The sequence below is a fragment of the Agelaius tricolor genome, unplaced genomic scaffold (genome assembly GCF_023055355.1).
Source record: "Agelaius tricolor isolate 1412-34295 unplaced genomic scaffold, bAgeTri1.0.p SCAF_15, whole genome shotgun sequence".
NCBI lineage: Eukaryota > Metazoa > Chordata > Aves > Passeriformes > Icteridae > Agelaius > Agelaius tricolor.
The window spans coordinates 2752828-2773036 of record NW_027269275.1 but is presented as its reverse complement, the minus strand read 5'-3'; the positions used below and the strand labels follow the sequence as shown (position 1 = coordinate 2773036).

Here is a 20209-nt window from a genome sequence, read left to right as displayed (position 1 = left end):
CTTCCATTGCCTCCTGCTCCCACTGCTTTGAAGGGGAGAAACCCCCCCAACCTGCAGATCAACCATTCTTTACTGCAGACTCAGCATCTCTTGGAGCCCTGAGGTCCATGGCCCACACCAGCACCCAAAGAACAGCCCAGTGAAGAAAGAGCAAAGGCTCTCACATTAACTCAGCCAATTCTTGGCCTCTCTGGGCTGCAGCTGGGACCTGCCAGGGTGGAGCATAACACCAGTACTGGTAGATTGTTATTTTTGAAACATTCTCTTTTATCACCAAGCTTTTCCATTTCCTACAAGTCTCAGTGCCCCAGCACTGCCCCTCTTGCCTTGCCTCCTACAGAGGAGCCTGACAGCCATGGAGGTGTTCAACAGTCCAGACAGAGGAACTTAAGGAAGCTGTGTCATAACTGTGCACATTATCTCTTCCATTTGTAACAATTCTCCCCGTGTATTTCAGTCACAATCTGCAATACAGGATTTTTATTTACCAAGTTGATGGAACTTGCACCACAATCCTTGATCCTTCTAAACTTATCTGAGGAGCATAGGCTTCTTTATTTTCAATCTGTGCTGTGTCCACAACCACCTAGTAAATAAAATAAAAGGGAAATAAATTTAAGAATTAGTTATTTTATCATGCCTGTAGTTAAACTCTAATAATCTCCCCTCCCAGTCATGCTACACAGGTACAAAAAAAAAACAAACAAACAAATAAAACCAAACCAACACATGAAATCATTGTAAATTTACTTCTATTTTAATATAAAATTAGTTTAGTACAGAAACTAATTTCAAGGACTTAGCTCTTCTCAGTTCCATCCTGTAGTAATGCATCACAATGTTGTTACCAGCTGCTCCTCCTCCCTGCTGGTAGTTCTCAGTTCTCAGTATTTTTGAGAAGTTTAGCACAGTTTCTACTTTAAGAGCTCCCAAACACCTACTCAGCAAAATGTTTAAATGATTTCACTGTAGTGCATGGTATGATATAGACAAGTAACATCCAGCCAGAAACACTTCAAAAGTCCTAACACAAACCCCCCTTTTTAAGGTTATAAAATTCCACACCAACATTTCTCTATCCTACCTAATGAAACTGTGCCATTATTAATTCCTGATTAAATCAAGAGAAGAAAAGTGGCTGTTCAGTTTGCTGGACTCTGAGCCACCTGTCAGATGTCATGGAGAGACATGAAGAGGAAAGCCTTGAAGACAACCCTGAGTCATGAACCTTTCCTTTTAGACAATGGCAAAGGAATGGATTCACTCCAGCTTCATTTAGCCTTTAATTTAGTGATAGTAAGTTCCATATTTGGTTCATGCTTTCTGTTGCTGTCCAGGCTGTGTGGGTTGGCCTTTTTGATCATTTCCATAATTTCCTATTTTGGTCATGCTGAAACAGCAGCTTTTTGGCAGCAGTCAGCAGTTGTTGCTTCAGTGGCCAGCAGATTAGCTGCACCATTTATCCTTGACATGCCACAAGTCCCCTGCTATAACTCAGCCTCAAGGGACATTATTGGCTTTGTTGCCATCACCTAACCTACACTGGGCCTGCTGCTAACTGGGTGTCTGTTACTGGGTATGAAAAAATGTGAAACAAAATGCTGAGTTTTTTCTCTCTCACTTTAACAAAACCATCAAATTACACTTGAATATAATTATTTCCCACCTTTCAAATATTTTAGTATAAGGCCTTCTTTTTCCTTCAGTTGACTCAGCCTTTGCTCAGGTTTATTCAATTTTAAACATGCCTAAGCATGGTGACAAAATGCCACACCATCATCCACCCCTGAAAATACCTCTCATTTTGTAACAGGACATTCCAGTAATCTTTTCTTGGTATTTGTATAGTTTAATTGTATTTAATTTGGTAATCTGCAATTCAGCCCTATTGCAGGGGTAATTTATAACTGTGCTAACAGTTAATAACTGTTAACAGGTAACTCCTCATAACTGTGAGCAGGAGAAATGAACTCAGGAGTGATTGTTCTCAACTCCCAAGAAAAACACAGTTTGCACTCAGACCTGAGGTCAGGTAAACTCTGATTTGTGCAGGCCTGTGCCAGGTTCTGGCTGTGGTGCGTGGTTGGTGCCCATGGTCCAGGCTTTGCTGGGGTGTTCCTCCCCCAGGACAAACCTTTGTCTCTTGCCTTTGCAAAAAGCTTCACATTTCTCAACATCTGTCAGAGTCAGGACATCTGGGGTTTAAACTTTGCTAGGGGATTCAGTGCTCCTGCAATGCATGTTGGTGTTTGCTATGTCTACTAGCACAAAAAAAAAATTTATCTGTTAACCTCTTTGCATGAGGCCAATTGGAAGTTTTATTTCTGCTCATCCTCTGAATTCAGCTATTTGAATGTACATTATTCAAACATGCAGTTTCATCAGCTGACCCAAATCTCAAAATGCAATTCTTATTATATACATGCTAAGGTAAGAACTGCAAATCAGCACATCAAATTATTGATGTTAAAAAACTACAGCCCAAAATAACCAAGAAACTAAGTCACAACTCATTGTGCTTTCCACACTTAATGAGTCACTTCTTAAAAGGCACAAGGGCACAAGACAGGTTAAAAGCAGTGAGGCTGCCAAGTAATGCTTTTTCCAACTGGGCATTTCAGATACAGATCCACACAATTCTGAATGAATGCAGAGAGCCCAGGATCTGAAAGCAGCACACCAAAGCCTACATAATACTGTGCCATGACTCATTTATCTGCCTTCTTCACAAAATAAACTTAAAATCAACACATCCTCCCTCCCCGCCTGGTGGTGCTTAGAGAGCAGCTTCCTGTACCTCAGACATGCATTGTTCTTGTTTTACAGGTGCTTCCTCTCTCCCTTCCACCCAAAGAACTCTTTAAAGACCCAAAGTACAATTCCTTGTCACTGCATGAAGCTACATGCAAGCATAAGTGGATGTTGTAAAAAAAAATGGAACACAGTTTATAAAGAGAAACCTCAACCCTCATCCCTTCTGAACTGTAACAAATCCAAGTGAGAATGAAGGAGAGCAGCCTTGCAGCTCATTTTGTGTCTTTGAAGAGAGAAGCCTGCTACTTTCAGAACCTGATGTTCATGCAAAAATCTCTGGAGAAATTCAGGATTGAGCACAAGTGAAACTCCATAGCTCAGCACTGCCATTTGGGAGAATGTGTAAGCAAGTTTGATGGTGACACTCTCCAAAAGTGATGACAAACCTGAAGAATGTCAGTGCTCCAATTAGCAGCAGGTCTAACTCGTTCTGTCCAGACTGGGGGACACCAGATTTCCAAATTCCTGAGTCCAAATGTGCCACTCCTGAAACCCCCCCGGGGCAGGACTTGGGTGTGCCCAGCACTGAACCCCCCTGGAAAGGAAATGGAGGAAGGTGCAGCATCCTCCCAGCCCTGCTCCTCCAGACACTCAGGAGCCAGAGCTGCTCACACACAGCAACTCCCAAGGGTGCTGAGAATCTCCTTCCTCCCCAGCCTCATTTCCTGGACCTCACTGCTGAGCCCAGCATCCTACCCCAACTGTGGCAGCTGAAGGCACAATCCCATTTAACCCTATCCTTTTTCCAGTCCTCCTTGTATTTATTAGTATTTAATACCCATTTTCTTTCAAAACACCTAAGTAGAAATTTGATAAATCCTGTTATTGCACAGTTTCTCTGTCCCTGCAAAGACACCACCCTCTTATGGCTCCTGTAAAACTCAGCCAAAGCACTGCCCTCTCCTGCCTTCAGCCCCTGTATCCCAGTGAAGGAAGGACTGACAGCAGGGGCACTGCTGTCCTGACACTGAGGGTCTGCACCTTTGATTTTATGCATTATATACCACCATTATATGAACAGTCACCTGAAATCCAGTGTCATTTCAACCTACTTCTCTAACAGGTATTTACTATTAAAGGACTATCTAAGATCTGATATTTACCATCAAAGGGATGCTAAAGTAGAAATAGCTGGCAAATTCATCATTTCCAATTTATCATTCAACATCACTGGATAACCTTTTAAAAGCACATGGTTTAATTTGCTAGGATGGAAGGTCTAGGTCATCTAACCAGCTGTGTGATCTGTCTGAAAAACAGACTTAAAAATATGCAGCTATTTGGGTTCTTTAATCACAAATTAATTATGAAGTCCTCATGGTCCCCCATCACCTTGAACAAGGAATCAGCAATGAACCAGCAAGTAGCATTTAACTCACTGTAGGTTAAAGACAATTCAAAGAATTCTTGACAAAACTATCACAGGCTGCAGTGTACCTTCATCCTTGCATTCCCTTCCTATGCTGAAGGTGCAGCCTTTTCCCCTACTCACAGTAGTCCAAAAATCCTACAAGTGATGCACAAACACTTCACCAAGTGCAGAGATTGCAGCCATTGGTCATGGGAGCACAAATGCATATTCTTATCAGAGTATGTTCCAAGCATCTATTTTTATCAGCTGCTAAGATACTGTAAATTCCACTGGTTTTCTTCCCCTCAAGAACACACAGTCCACAGCAGGCATTTAACTCTCCTGTCCCCTGTTGGAGAGGTCAGGTAGCATTACCTGGGCCAGAGACTTTATGCTGGGCAGGAAACTCAGCTTCCAGTCAAAGCAGAGAGGAAATGAAAAAATGGCAGCTTTTGAAGCCAGTTTGAGAGGGGGTAGATGTGTCTTTGGGTCTGTTTAGTTTGTTTTTTTTAACGTGGTCATCTATAGATTTGAAAGCATTTCTATTTCTCTATGAAGTAGAAGTTTCATTTCTTGTGTTCTCTCTTGAAATGGGGACCAGGAAGCACCTGGTGCATTCTTCTGTTCCTGTCAAACACGGACAGCACCTACAGAGCCCCACTGTCCAGGGACACACTTTGCTCACAAATCAAGTTAGCTGCAGCACTAAAACCAGAGCAACACAAAGTAAGACACTGCAAATCAGCTCCTAACCTCCCTAAGCCCCAGCTCTCTGTTTCCTGAGGCCATTGGCAGTCACCTACCAGTCCAGCCTGGCCAAACAAGAGCTGCACAGCAGTTTTGCAGGCTCCTCTCCACGTGGAAGGGCAGACCTGGTTGAGCACTTCAGTGACGGGGGAGTCGTCGCGGGGGGTGAGTCCATTGTGGCATCCAGCTTCCTTGATCAACTGCAGCATTGTGTGCTGCAAAAAGAATAAACACGCTGTGCTACCAGCACACCACTCACAAATGGTACCAGCAGGGCTTCCAGATGGAGTTCTCATTGTTCTGCATGCTTTTCAAACTGCTATAATGTTCTGCAACCTCTTTATATAACAGGAGAGTTCCATTGCAGAACAGAAATATGGGAGATTGTCTCTGCTCTTTGGAACACAATACTGCTCCAAAATCATAAACAGTATTTCTGCTCATATTCCTGCAAAGCAGATTAATCAAAACTACAAAAAGCACTGCAAAGGCAACAGAAAAGCACCATTTTGAGCACTTATTGTTTCTTATTATATTATTTCTTATTAGAGTATTTCTTAATATAACTTGTTATTTCAACTCTTTCAGGAGGAAGGAACTGGGTTTATCTTAAAAAAAAAGTGAAGTGTTGATTAAAATCGTCCAAATTACTTCTGAATGGACATATTTTCCATTTGTTTATACTGAAAATACAATTAACTTTTCCATAACTTAAAAATCTTTTTTAAAAATTGATTCCAGTTTGTAGGATGACATCAAAAGGAGCTCTGTTACAAAGTATTTTTTTCAAGTACCTCCCTTAGTACCAGGCTGGGCTGATTTACTTGTGCACCTAAGAAGATGAAGGCTCTGATAGGCATCCCTGGCTGGGGAATCTGTAAGGGCTCACTTTCCTCTGCACTTCTTCATAGCTAACACATCTCTTTCCAAAAAGTTCCCAGAAGCTTCATTGCATCCTAGATCTCTATGCCTGTTATGTCTGTGCTTTTCTCATATTTGACCAAAATTGCTCAGGTGGTCAAAATGTTATCAGAAACAGGTGTAGCCCTACAATGTTATCAACATCCTGTTTCCACAGGAAGCCAGGCTGAAAAAAGGCACTTTTAAACACAGGCTTGGCATGGAACCTCTATTGCTGCTGTTCTCTTCATTCTAATGAATTCTACTCTTTCTCCTCCCATCTTTATTTGTGTGGTTAATTAGGAGTTATTACCGTTTTCAGCTTCAGGTTTTCTGCTGCAGACTCATTGAAGGAGATTCCTTTCAGAAAATGGGTTCCAATCTGGACAGGGACAGTGGGCAGCTCACACTGAATGGGCTGAGGTGGAGTTTGTCTCCTTCCTGTTTGCTGAGCTTCAGCTTCACTGCAACAGCCCTGCAGGGCAGAACAGATCAAACAGAAGAAATGAAGACATTAGAAAATCCTAACGTGGGCCCAAATGTTTGTGTATTTTAAGTACCCTTTGCAAGGAGAGGAGGATGAAAGAGAGCAGGTTTAGCAGATCCTACCTGCAGACTTGCTTCAATTGCTTTTGGGTTCAAGTGGAAGCCAGCCTTCATTGCATATTCACAGTGACCCAAGCTCTCCAGAGCCACCTTGTAAGCCTGCCATGAAACAGAAAGTTGAGACAGCACAGGTGTGTCAGCAAGGAAGGCAGCACAGTCACTGTGCCTGGTACAGCCAGGGACTGGCACAAGGCTTCACCCCACTCAGTTCTATGGCATACACACATTTATCATGCCAGACTCCTAAGCTGTAGTTCCCAAACACCTCTGAGCTGTCTGTGGTACACAATTCTGCAGGAGCACACTCCTTCCCTATTGCACTCCTTGACCCACTGACTGCACTACATCATGCACATGAAAGCAGCAGACTTGAAAAACCACCTGCAAAGCACTGTCAATTTTCATGTTTAGCTCTTTGAGCTGATGTTCAGGGATGGCCACAGTCTGTGAGCAGAAAAGCTGCTGAACTTCAATTCCTGCCAAGCATCCATCACAGCCTCTTTCTCTCAGTCGAGACGTGGCCTGCAACGTAAAATAAAAACCCAGGGTGAGGAGGGTCAGCATGAAACCAGGTCAGGCTTAATTAAACTTCAGAAAAGAACAAAAAACCACACAGACTTTAAAATCTTCTACAGGAGATGAGAAGCAGCACCTGGGGGAAAGGACCTGGAGGAGACTTTATTCTAACTTGCTGGATTTCTGCTGCCACAGTGGAAGCAGAACTGATGGAACCTGTCCAGCACATGGGTGTTGCAAGCACTTGGGCTCAGCATTGTTTCTGTTACTATTTCAGCTCCCTGTCAGGACCAGGATCCTGTTACACAGCCCACACCATGGCTGGGCTTCCCTGAGGACAGACTTGTAACTCCAACACAAACAGAAAATATGTTAAATCATGTCTGCAAGCACTCCTGTGTTCACAGGATGACACATCTCATAAAGTTATGGCTGATTACTGTGCTGCAATTTGAGAAGTGCCACACAATGCTAAAATCAACTTAGCACAGCAAGAAAACAGCTTTGTGTAGTATCATTGTGAAAAACAAGAAACAAACCAAATATCTACTTTTAGCTGTAAAATCCTACATCACTGAGCAGGGTAAAGCAAATAGATGTGGGTTATTGTCCAGTCTAGAAAGGAGTCTTCCTCTAAAGCAGGATGTCCAAATTGGGGGCTTCTGGTACCACAGCCAATGGACAGCCAGGGCCTCACCTGACAGACAGAATTACTGCATTTCCCAAAGTAAACCCTAAGGAGCAAAACCAGTTCTGAGCTACTGCCAAAGCATCACCTGAAACTTCACTCTGGAGCAGCAGTGCTCTCCTGCCAGAGAGGCTGATTTTATACAAAAGCAGTGGATTGCCTTCCACTCCAAAGGAAAAAATTGGCAAAGATTTCAGTATTCCAAATCCACCTTCTATTAAAATTTTTTGTATTAGTCTAATTACGAGAGAGAGATTTTATTTATTTAGAAACCACATCTTTTTCTTATGCAATCCTGGTACCCAACACAAATACTCCAAATCAGTCATTTCAGTCAATCAAAAATTGAGAAGTTTCTCCTATTGTTATTTTGGAACTATGGAGAATCTGTATTTTATCTCTCTCCTCCCCATGTACGTTTAATACAGGATTTGATTAGTACAATACTTGTACAAAACTATTTTGAAATACGGGTTTTGTATTTCTGAAAAACAGAAATAGGTGAAGTGGGATGCTCAAAAGGTAAAAAATAAAGTTAAGGCCCTTGATTCTCTGAAGCCAAGTATAATTTTACCCACAGTTTAAATAAATTTGATAGCAATTGCAGGGCATTTCTAGAAACTGCAGTAGTTTTAAGAAGCTAAGTATATTACACATAAAATTAATTACTTTTATGCCAAAGAAGTACAGCTATACCAGGATTAGACCTGTTACAATTATCTGCAATGCACCTAAAGCACTCCCAAATCCCTATTTTACCCAGTGAAATAAATTTATGCTGCAGTAAAAATCACAAATAATCCCTCTGCATCCATGTAATTCATTTGCTTGCCTGTACCTTGCAGATGTTAGTGGTAAATGGAGACCTTGACAAGATTTCTGCTCAGGATGAATAACAAACCATGTGGGCCAAATGAGACTGCACAAGCACATGCTCCAAGCCACTGGGTTTAGGGAAAACACACACTCTGTGTCTGAATCCATTCTATCTGTCAGTCTTCAGTCTCCAGGGAAAGCAGAAAACCTCATAAAACTGAGGTTTCATAAATGTCTTTATAGAGCACTGGTTTGGGCTGGCAAAGTAAGGATTCCACAGGGGACAGGTGTTGGTGAAAGCACAGGTCCAGAGAGTGGCACATTTAAGTAACATGGGTCACATTCCAACAATGGATGGATCAAGCAACATCAAGCTTAACAGCATGAAGACAAAAACATTAAAAATTACCACAAAGATTACCATTAAAGTACAGAATAGAATTTGTGCACAAGATTTGAGAGAAATAGACATTATCTAGATTATTTTTCATCAAGATTGTGCTCTGTTTTCACAAAGACTTGTTGAGGTTTTTATTTTTAATTCTCATAGTCTGCCCTATTTGATAACAAAAATCTGTTTGCATTGTGTGTGTGCTCCTTATGTTCACTCCTATCACAAAGAAAACTTTACACAGGGCAATCATTACATGAGTAAAATGAGTTTTAGTGTCTGAAACCAACTGTGCCATGTTTAAACAAATGCAGCATGTGTTTAAAATCAGCTATTTTTTCCTTTGTTAGGACACCCAGGCTTTAGGTTTCACTAAGTCCCCTGTGCTTACAGCAAGCCCTCCATACCTCTGCTGCTCCTCTCCATGATCTTATTGCATCTTCCAGCTCATTTGTGGGGCTGATATTTGAGGCTCCAGTGCCACTCATGTTCTTCCTCTCCTGAGCTACAGCTTCAGCAAAGCAGGAGTGAGCCACTGGCTGGACCTTCTGCAGAGCCTGGGACAGGAACTGGAAGTGGACCTGCATCACTGTCAGGAAACAGCGCCCCAGTACCTGTGGGAGACCAACAAACCACTTCAAGCACACAGAAGAGCTCATGGAAGTTTCCCTTCTTCCTTTTTGTTTGGTGTTTGTGGTAACAATCTATGTTAAACCTGATTTTTTAAATTAAAATAACGCTTCAGATCATAAGAAAGGTATGATATTTAACCATTTACTTAAAATAATAAGTGAGCATTAGTTTCTATGAATGAAGGGGACATCAGAATAATTCTGAGTAGCTTTTAATTCTATACTCAAGTTCTGACTACTTGAAGAATGAAAAGCTTGCTCAGTTACTTGGCAAAATCAAGCACAAAAATGGGAATAGCATATTATCACAAGGACCAAGTCAACACCAAAACCCACCTGCACAAAGCCCTGGCTGAATTTCTGATAAAAACCCAAAACAGCAACAACAAACCAAGAATCACTTTAAAACATTAAGATAAAAAGTAGGAGCTGGCCAGGCAGAGTGGTGAAGGGCAGGCAGTGGCATCAGCAGCCTCTGGCCCCTTAACCCACACAAGGTGCCCAAAGCTGCAAGGCCCAAGTGGCACCAGGGGACAGAAGTGCCCTTGGGACACTGCAATGTCCAAGTGGCACCAGGGGACAGAAGTGCCCTTGGGACACTGCAGTGGCTCCTGCCACGCTCCAGGAGGGCAGGGCAGGGCAGGGCAGGGCAGGGCAGGGAGCAGGGGCTGCCCGGGCTGAGGCAGGAGATGCCACCCCTGCCCCTGTCCCTGTGCCCAGGGACACTCGGGCACCTCGGGCACCTCCAGCACAGGAGCCTGGGGCAGGAACAGCAGGGCCAGCACCCAGGGACAGCCAGGGACAGCCAGGGACAGCCAGGGACAGCCAGGGACAGCCAGGGACACCCTGCAGAGCCAGGGCTCCAGCAGGAACTGCTCCATCTGCCCCAGGGCTGCGCTCCCTGGGCAGGGAAAAGCTGACAAGTGTAGAACCAGGGAGCTGCAGAGAAGGGAGGATTCTCCACATCACTGTAAAAAGTATTTTTACTTTTCAAAGTGTTATTTTTACTTTTATTTTTAGTAAATTTTACTTTTATTTTGACTAAAAATAACTTTTCAAAGCTATTTTTACTTTTCAAAGTTATTCCAAGTGTTTCTTTTACGGAGTTTATCACACAAAGCCTTTAAAATGTTATTTGACTTTGATTTATTAAAAAAAGACTCAACTTGAATTCCATTTCAGGAATAATTCATAAAATACACAGATAATGTACAAAGCCATTGTGCCTTGGAGCCATTCAATCATCTGCCTGATTTTCAGCTACATTCTTCTGGAATAAAACTATTCAGACACCATGTATGTTCCTGGCAGGGCTCTCCAGTCACAGCTCCAGTTATATATGCATTTACTATCTGCTTCAGAAGAACCAGTGGTGGCAATGCTTTTTTCCACTGCATCCAGACTCCTTTTGACATTCCATTCTGGTTCAATCACTTCCCTTCTTTGTACAAGGCATCAAATTAAACATTTTTGGTACTTTGACTGACCTCTGAAAGTGGAGCTTGCCTTATTAAAAAAAACAGTCAGCAAATGATAAAATAAAGAAAACTCCAACTTTCCTGGGTATGAGATTAGAAAGATTTATAAGAAAAGTGCAGGAAGAGGCAACTGGTGATGTGAATTATTTCAGTGTAGGCAGAATGCAGTTCTCAGGGGAAGATGAAACTAGCACTCATTAGGAATTTCAAGCTGATTAAATTTCAAAGAATATTTAAGGTACAAAGGTTGAAGCTTCCCCAGCCTGGGAATAATGCTCAAAATAAACAAATTATTTAGGTTTTAAGTGGCAGCACACAACATTCCTACTTAGAACTTCCAATGTTAAACAGTGGAGATAACTAAGAACATCTGCTTTACTGAACTTTTACTTTTGTTAGAAAAAAATCCATTTCAGCCTTCCTCCAGAATGGGTAAGGATGGTTTAAACTGTTTCACTATCAAAGTGGTGGAGGAGTTTTGTTTGAAAAAAATCCATTTCAGCCTCCCTCCAGAATGGGAAAGGATGGTTTAAACTGCTTCACTATCAAAGTGGTGGAGGAGTTTTGCACTGTTAAACATTCCCTTTGGATGGATGGTAGATGCCAAATTCATTTTAAGGCTTTAAAGAGCTCACTTGGTCAGATTTTCTGCCAAAGAGCCCCAGCTTTGCCTTACCCAACCTGCCCCAGCAGGGCTGGGCACTGACCCTGTGAGAGCAGGCAGGGAACTCTGCTGCTCACCCTGAGCACATGGATGCAGCTTTCCACAGCCACCACCAGGCCTTTTGCAAGTTTATTTGGCCCACTCTCCATGCAGGAGTGTGTGACTGTCCTCCTTCAGAGCAGAACAAACACAAACCCTCCAAAGTGTGCAGGAACCCAGGCTGAACTGGAATCACCTCAGGTGTCAACCACCGACATTTCCTTGGACTGGTGATGTTTCCTTCATTTCTCAGATTTATTTCTATTGCATCATGAGGTCTTCAGCTTCCAAACTTTTTGTGCCACAGGGCTCAGCTGCAGCACCTTGACTCCCCTGACCTGTGTCAGGCAGGGCAGCTTTGGCTTTGGTCAGCTTTTGTCCCAGCAGAGCCTCACCTGAAGGAACCTCTCTCCTCCTGCAGCTGGAAGCAATGGGATTTTTGGTTCCCCACCAATGGCAGCACCAGAGATGAGGTGTTGTGTTGCTCTGTCCCACTTTATTCTCCTCATGGGGGCACACAGTCAGCTTTGGAATATTGCACTGGACAAAGTGCACACAGAATTGCCAGTTTTACTGCAATCAGGGATGCCATACAAACTGCCTGGCAAGAAAATCTTGTACAACAGATCCCCTAAAAGAGAACACTGCCAGTAATAAAGCAGCAAATAGCAAGTGTCAGTCCCCCACACTTGATACAAACACTGGCTTGCAGTTCTCCAAGTGCCATTTTATGCAGTAAAACTTTCTTATTTTTTTCCTATTTTCTTAAACAAGAATTCTCAAAAAGCCAAACACCACAAGAGAATTATTCAGTGGTGTCCCCTAAGTGTCCTTGGCTGCCACTGAACTGGTGTGCCCCACTATGAGCCAACAGCCTTCCTGTACATGATCAGAGTGGGCAGAATATTATTCATTATTACTACAGAATATTATTCATTTTTACAGAATATTATTCATTTTTACTACCCAGCAGTACCAAAGAGTGATCTCATGAACAGAACACCTCCAAGGGAAGGCTCAGTCCTGCCCATGGGTTGGAATCACCTGCAGGCTGAACCAGATTCCAGCAGAAGCTGCAAGACTTGGGAAACCCAACAGACTCATTTCTTCCAGCAGTGACCCTAAAATCCACTCATGATGATCTGATCTTGACAGCTACTGAAGTGGTCACTAGCATTTAACAAAAAAAAAAAAAGTGTGAAGCATTTTAAAAATAAAAAGCAGCAATTAAAATGTAAGAAAAAATATTGTTTTGCTACCAACAGTTCCTCAACACAGAAGAGTCTGGAGCCAATCCCTGAAAATCCCAGGAAAGAATAATTTTAAAAATGGTTCAATTTGGCTTTACAATGTTTGCTCAGGAAAACCTACATTTAATATTTACTCAGATATTTTTGTCTCACAAGATTCTTGTCCAAAAAATCTTAGGCTATTTTATAGACATAAAAGCCAAAAATTATCTGCATTTAATAGAAAACAGAGCACCCAAGAATATACCTGGAGCCCATCCATGCTGCCCTTTTGTACAGGAAGGTAATGTGGACATTCCTCTCATTACTACCACTTCTAAGGCAATACACAAGCCTTGTGTAACTAAAAGTAATTCTTTATATTTTGCAGTACTGAGGCTTCTGCAAAGCTTCACAAGAGATGGAGAAATATCCTTACTTTTACCAGTTTTACTCCTCCCTATGGATTTGCTTTATGCTTTTATTAACAGAGTGGAGAGTTACTGCATTCCCCCAGCTGACAAACAGATATGGAAAACACCCTCTCATTTACCCTGATTTCCAAGCTGTTCCTCACCCTTACAGGCACAGAATACCCAAGAATTCAAAGGTGTTTGAAAGGGGAAGAGAAAAAGAAGAAAATAAAACCCAGCATTTGCATTTCTGAAATTAAGAAACCTTGGGAAACTCCATCTGCCACCACACTTTGATCAAGAGAAGCCACCTTCTCACACAGCCTGGCAGACAGTTCTGAAGTAGCAAGCTTTGTTCTCAGTAACAATAAATAAATTAAAACCTTCATCCTGTGGTGCTATAGCCCAGGGTGCACATGAGTTTCCAGTCCAAATTCAAGTCAGTTTTATTCACCAAAACTTAATAACTTAACTTCTTAAACTTAACTTGTATACTCTTATTATGGAATAATAACTCAATAACTCTTCTTAAACTTAAAACTTAACTTCTCTTGATATTGCCCTCCCTGGGCAGTAGACAAAGACTTGTGGCACCTGAGGAAAGCCACAGCTCCCTGCCCCATTCCTAAAGCCAAACCTGCTCTGCTTGGACTGCTCATTCCCCCCCAAAGCTGCAGCCTGTGTTAAACAAGGTTTAGGAAAACTGCATTTCCCTTAGCTGGGCTCACACACAGCCTCATGCTCAGGTCCTGCTCCTGACCCTGGGCTTGTGCCCAGTGCACCCTGAGTTACAGCTCAGCCCCCTGCTCCTGTGACACTGTCCCTCAAACAAGAGCCCCTGCAGGGCCTTGCTGAGGCTCCTGCTGAGGAGCTGCCCCTCGGGGATTCACCACCCCCAGCTCTCTCAGAGCTCTGAACTCTTTCAGTCACCCACTAGAGAAGCTGACAAAGCACATTCAGATACACCTGTACTCCCCTCCTGGTATTTTCCAGGGAACAATTCCATTGCCTCACACTCTTCCCCCATCACTTCCCTGTTCAGTGAACTCTGATGAAGTCAGGCAAGCCCTTTATGTTTTTCTGCTTACATTGTGAGTTTTTTAATCCTGCTGGCAGTTTTATGAAATGTTAACTTCTCTATCCACCAGGGGGAAAAAAGCAAACCACTTTTTAAATTGAAATTTCAGCATCAACAGCTGAGTTTTCAAACCCCAGAAAAGCACAGTGGGAGAGGATCTCACAGGTCACCCTTCTGTCCCTAGCAAGGAGAAATTTCACCTAGGTCAGTTTTGCCAGAGGCAGGTTTAACCTGTTCTGTCAGCTCTGCTCACTACCCTTTGGAGCAATCCACATCAGTGCTCCACTAACATTACAAAGGATTTCCACAGCATCTAATGTGAACCTTTCCCTCTGAAATTTAAGTTCCTTGCTCCACCTTACATGGACATGAAGAACAGACACTGACATGTTCTGGCAGCTTCTCACATACCTGAGCAATTGTGATTTTCCTTCTCAGCCTCCTCTTCTGCAGAGGTCCTCCAGGTCCTATTTCCTGCATGTCTGACCACTCCTGCTCCACTCCTCTGGCTCCCTGTTTCTCAGCAGTGCTGTGCACCTGCACTGCTGTGTTTGAGGCCATAATAACCAGTGAAGAGTTCAGCTCTTGGCTCTTGCAGGTTAGGGGTGTGTTAAATACATGGTAAATGTCTCTTTGCACAACAGCAGCAGCAGTGATTTATTATTTCCAACTGCACAACACTGACTCCTCCCCAACACATGACTCCCACGAGCCCTAGGACTGTTCTCCAGAACTGCTGCCCGGTGGGCTCCACTCCTGAGGCTGAAAATGTCCATTTAAATATTGCAACATTCATCTTTCCCCTCTGAATTCCATCCCAACTGCAAAACTCATTTGGCTAAGATTATTTTTAGTTCAGCAGGTCTCCCAGCATACTTGCATCCTGTGCTTTCAAGTCACCTACAAACAAATATATTCCTGTACTGGCCTCTGCCAAGGTCCATTCCAACAGGGAGCAGCTGCTGCTCCCTGGGCACAACCACCCAACCCAATTCTGAGTGTGCTGCAGAATTCACTCACCCACAGTCCTGAGTGACCCAGAGGATGGCACCCACCTGGCACAACCACTGCTGAGCAAACCCTCCCTGGGCACAGTCAGCAGCACCTCTGCCTGCCCATGTGACAAAAGCAGCTCTACTGATGGCTCCAACACTTGGAAGGACAGCGTTTCCAAGCCCACAAAAACCCTAGAAGACATCTAGTGCTTCATATGTTTTGGTTTTTTTAATTCAGAAAGTCTTTCAGCACATCTATTATAAAGATCTATTAATTACATAAACTCATTCTTTTTTATATACATTACAGCTTTAAAGAGTGATATTATGGGATTGTGTTTAAAAATACCAGCCTACAGAAGACATTTATAGCACATATACAGCCCATCTTCCTTCATTCTACACCAAATATACAACACTGAGAACCGTGGTACACAACTGCAGGGAGAGCTGACTGACAAATTGCACCTTCCCAAAGGATTCCATCTGCAAGTGGCACAGCTAGAGAAAGCAGGTAATGCCTGACAGGCACAAACATTCACTCTGACAAAGCCACCTGAAACCTGAATCAAAACCAAGAGAACTTAAAGTAGTTTTCCATTCAGGATATAGCTCTGAAGGAATAACTCTGCAGATTGCTGCAAAGTGAAGAAATATGTCAAAACACAAGGAGCTGCTTAAAACTGCAGGGATTTCTCTGTGACTATCACTTGACACTGCCTGCTAGGCAACACATTTAGTGGAGGAGAAACACCCAGACCTTCCCAGGCAGGCACAGCAGGAAGCTGGGGATCCTCTCTGAATTCTGAATCTTGGGTGCTCACTGCCAGCACAGGAACACTGTAGCAAAGTCATGACAGATTTTTACAGCACTAATATCTCACACAGTGTGTTATTTTGCTCTCACAACAGTTCAAAAAGACAAAAATGTTCTAAAGAGTGATAAAATCACTCTTTAGTCAATGAATATGTAGTTTTACTGAAACATTGATGACAATATGCTACTCCCATGTGCTCAGGTTTCTCCTTGGTATTACCCATTCCGAGGGAAGTGTAGGCTGATTCAGAATATGATGCCATAACAGTTTTAGAAACATTAGCTAACATAAACTAGAAAATGGTTTAAAACTTTTGTCTAGTTGGTTCTTCTACAGAAATACCTATTAAATACCTAATTTAACATAGATGGAGGTCAGATCTCACAACTGACTTAGTACTTTATCAGTATGTAAGAAATGAAGAGTTTCTTTTCCCACCAGCATCACCCACAAATACACAGCAAGGTGGATAAAACTTTTGGTGTAGAAGGGATTTTGAAGAGAAATCCAGTTAAGAAGGCATGATCCAAATTCACGTGCCCAACAGCATCCTCCAGGGTAACCTACCTCAATGTCTTGTAGGCTGAACTCTTTTTGATCTTTGAAGTTTGCAGCTCCTGCGCTCAGTTCCATCAGCATTTTTGCTATTTCTGGTTTTATTGCTGCTGTGAGTCGACTGGCCGCTTCCATGACATGTTCCTGCACGTCTTTCAGTTGCATAGCTGCCTTGGAGTAGTGCGAGTTCCTGAACACGCCGCTGAAAAGGTCCGTGAGGAAAGTGCTCGTTCGGCAGAAGACGTTGAGCGCATCCAGGTACTTGGAGATTCCCTGCTGGATGTCTGCGATGGGAGTGGTGTGGGAGGCGGGGTGGGAGCAGCCGCCAGCAGCAGCTGGGGACACCAGGGGGGTGCTGGGGGACGCCAGCGGGGCGCTCAGGGTCCTGCCCAGCTCGGGCATTTGGTACTGCTGGTGTTGCTGCACCTTCTGCTTGGACCCGCCAAGCAAGAAGCGCCGCTTGTAGTCCATTTTGCTTTCTTGTGCACTGCAGCAATACATAAGTGAGTGCTTGTCCAGAGAGTTCTCCAATTCACAATCACTTGTCAAATTCCTCCCTCAGGTGTCTATGTGCAGTAACAGCGCAGGACTGTGCACGCAGGTTTCACAAAAGGCATTTCAGAACGGCAAGCGCCTGGATCATCTGTATCAGCAGTGGGAACGGCAGCACATCTGCTGACTCCGTGTTTTCAATGCTGGGTGCAGCCCTGCTGCAGTTATAAACTGTACTCACAAAGCAAGCCCAAGTGTCTCAGTACTGCTCTGTCCCTTGTGTGGTATCCCCTCTGCAGGCAGGACAGCCAACTGGAGCAGAGGAGTGATGGCCCACAAGTTCTTCACAAGCACAACACTGTCCCTTGCTGTTGCATCTACAAAAGTTAATTTTGTCAATGCAAGTAATAGTTTGAGAAGCAATACCTTAATACAATTCTCCCATTAGTAGTATCAGGAAAAGTGGAGCAAACCACCGATCAACAGCGATTATAAAAGCAGTGCAGAGGCTCTTTCCTTGAAAAAGCAAATCCTTACGTCAGCAGATCAAATATCTTCAAATGTCTTGACAGATCCAGTCTGCCAACTAAGTTTACTTGTAGTGTCTCTTCTTAATATTGGAGGGGGGAAAAAAAATCTGGACTGTTTACAGAAGACTTTGCAAGTATAAGCTATTAAAAACTGTAGTGTTTGTTATTGCAAGCCTTCTTCCCCTTTCCCTGTTTGTTGAGGTAGTTGTTTCCGTTGTAACTTTAACAAGTGGTGCTTCCAGACTGCATTTGCCCTCAATTGCAGACTCAGAACAAAAATGCACAAATGTATTTGTAAGGCCTCTAGGTCATTTCCTGTGAAGGGGAAAAAAAAAAAAAGTTATACATCAGAGAACAATGAGAAGGTTTGAAAATTTAACTCCTGCAGTGTCCCAGTTCACATTTCTGGGCACACACTGTCAGCAAGACCCAAGATCCAAAGGGAGAGAGCTGAGAGAGTTTAAAAGGCTGTTAGAAGCCAGTGTCATCCTGTGGCTAAACTCAACACTGGTATATTTTCTTGTTAATTCTTTCATTGTAGGCTGTCAAACTTAAGAGTCTGCTTAATCCCCAGTGCAAGTCCTGCACAGTTAAGAACAGTGAAAGGTTATTACTGCAGAGCTCAAGGGGAGTTAATCACATTTTCTAATCTCATCCTTTAAAAATAATTTAAAAATTGAATCAATTAAAACTTTTTTTCATGCACCATCATTTATTGCAGAACTTCCCATTTATTTTAATAGTTTACTAAGTCAACAGATACAGGTCCCTTTTTTTTTTTATTTAGTACAACAACACATAAATCTGCCTAATCCTACCTGAGATTAGCTGAGAAATACAACATTCATGTCCCATTCCAGTGTGATGGGCAGGCAGCATCTCTCATTCACAAGGTGGTACACGAGGCACAACTGCCTAAGAACCTGACTGCTCTGAATAACACTCTCAGCACACATGCAACTAGGGAGGAAGGACAACTTCTGTACTGCCCTGCTCCTGCTGGACACCCCTGGTGCAGCTGCAGAGCCAAGAGCTCCTCAGGGCATCTGCAGAAGGTGAACAGAGCCTGGGCAGTGGGGCAGGGAGGAGATGGAGCACAAGGTGTTCAACACCAGACACTCACACAGTGTCAGGGAGTATCAGAAGGATACAACTCCTCCCATCAGTGTGCCCAGTCCCAGCTCCAGTCACACTTCAGGCCCCTCTCTCCCTCTCCTACACACCTCCCTTGATTCTATCAAACAAGGACATCCCTTTCCTCTGCAGCAATTGCAATGTCAAAGGTACTTGGAAGAATAATCCAGGAACCCTTCAATTTAACAACAAAATGTTCCTTTAGCTATTATATTTGAGCAATGAAATCTGTAGTCCTATTGTCAGAATGGTTGGGGAAGAATTTCTTATTTCCATCTGTCTGAACACACACAATATTCATTCATTCATTCATTCCCATTTTGGCACATATGTAGGATACAAGCATCCCACAGATAAAGAAGGCAAGACACAGCAGGACAAAACATCCAGAGCTGGGTAGTTTCATTCCCAATACAACAGGACACAAGTTTTCCAGGAAATCATTGCTGCAGATGGTTCAGAGATCTACAGCAAATATTCCTTCTTATTGGCACTTTTTAAAACCTAAAACTCAAAGGAACTCCCATATGCATTTCAGCATCCTGAAAGTACTCCAAGCTGACTACTTACCTCCCTCTAACTACTTCTCCCAATATTCACACTGAATGTGTCAAAATGCAAGAAAGTCATTAAAACCATAATTTTGCAGGATGTCTTGATATCACATGCATAGCTGAAAGTAATTTTCTCCTTGTTTTACAAGTTATGGTGTCTTACAGTGGAGAGCATGATTAAATTGGTTTCCTTGATTGCATATAAATGTAGATGGAATAAGAGAGTTAGTTAATTTAAATGCAACGTGTAAGTAAATTAGTGATTGTTTTTCCTAAGTAGACATGAAATTTCTCATTGCAGAGGAACTTAAGAAATGATCATGAAAGAAAAAACTGAGAAGGAAAGGTTTTCAAGCTCCAGGGTACTGATTTAGATGAGATTATCAGAGATGCACCTCAGCTCAGTGCTTGTGATTACACACAGAGCCTTTCAGGATCCAACAAGCTGAACTCATTTGGAATGGTCAAATATTTAGCCATAAATGCAATGAATAGGGGAAAAAATGGTGGCTTCATACTTCCTACAGTTACAAACAAAATGACAAATCATTGTGTTTTACTTCTAGACAATTTTGTAGTCAAACTTGCAGGTACTTACTCAATTCTTCAGCTTCAAAATTCTCTTGCAATAAAACCTACACAGAAGCTTAAAGAGGACATCTTGTCTCTTCAGCTGATATTTATTCAGAGAGAGGAAAGCTGCACGCCTCAACACCAGACATGTGTCTGAATACCATGTCTGAAACTCTAATGAGCTCTCTGACATGCT

At 42.8% G+C, this 20209-nt stretch overlaps 1 protein-coding gene across 3 annotated transcripts in view; it reads right to left on the bottom strand.

The window, feature by feature from the left end:
- The window catches only part of GARRE1 (granule associated Rac and RHOG effector 1), a 60707-nt gene that overhangs the window by 13957 nt on the left and 26541 nt on the right, over positions 1-20209 (bottom strand). For all 3 annotated transcript variants that reach the window (XM_071440221.1, XM_071440223.1, XM_071440222.1), the window contains exons 2-8: positions 16743-18067; positions 9237-9443; positions 6800-6940; positions 6422-6517; positions 6126-6287; positions 4969-5127; positions 489-586 (exon numbers count right to left, since the gene is read on the bottom strand). In XM_071440221.1, the coding sequence (XP_071296322.1) occupies positions 489-586; positions 4969-5127; positions 6126-6287; positions 6422-6517; positions 6800-6940; positions 9237-9443; positions 16743-17231 (1352 nt within the window). In that variant the 5' untranslated portion in view covers positions 17232-18067. The remainder of the gene's footprint in view (positions 1-488; positions 587-4968; positions 5128-6125; positions 6288-6421; positions 6518-6799; positions 6941-9236; positions 9444-16742; positions 18068-20209) is intronic.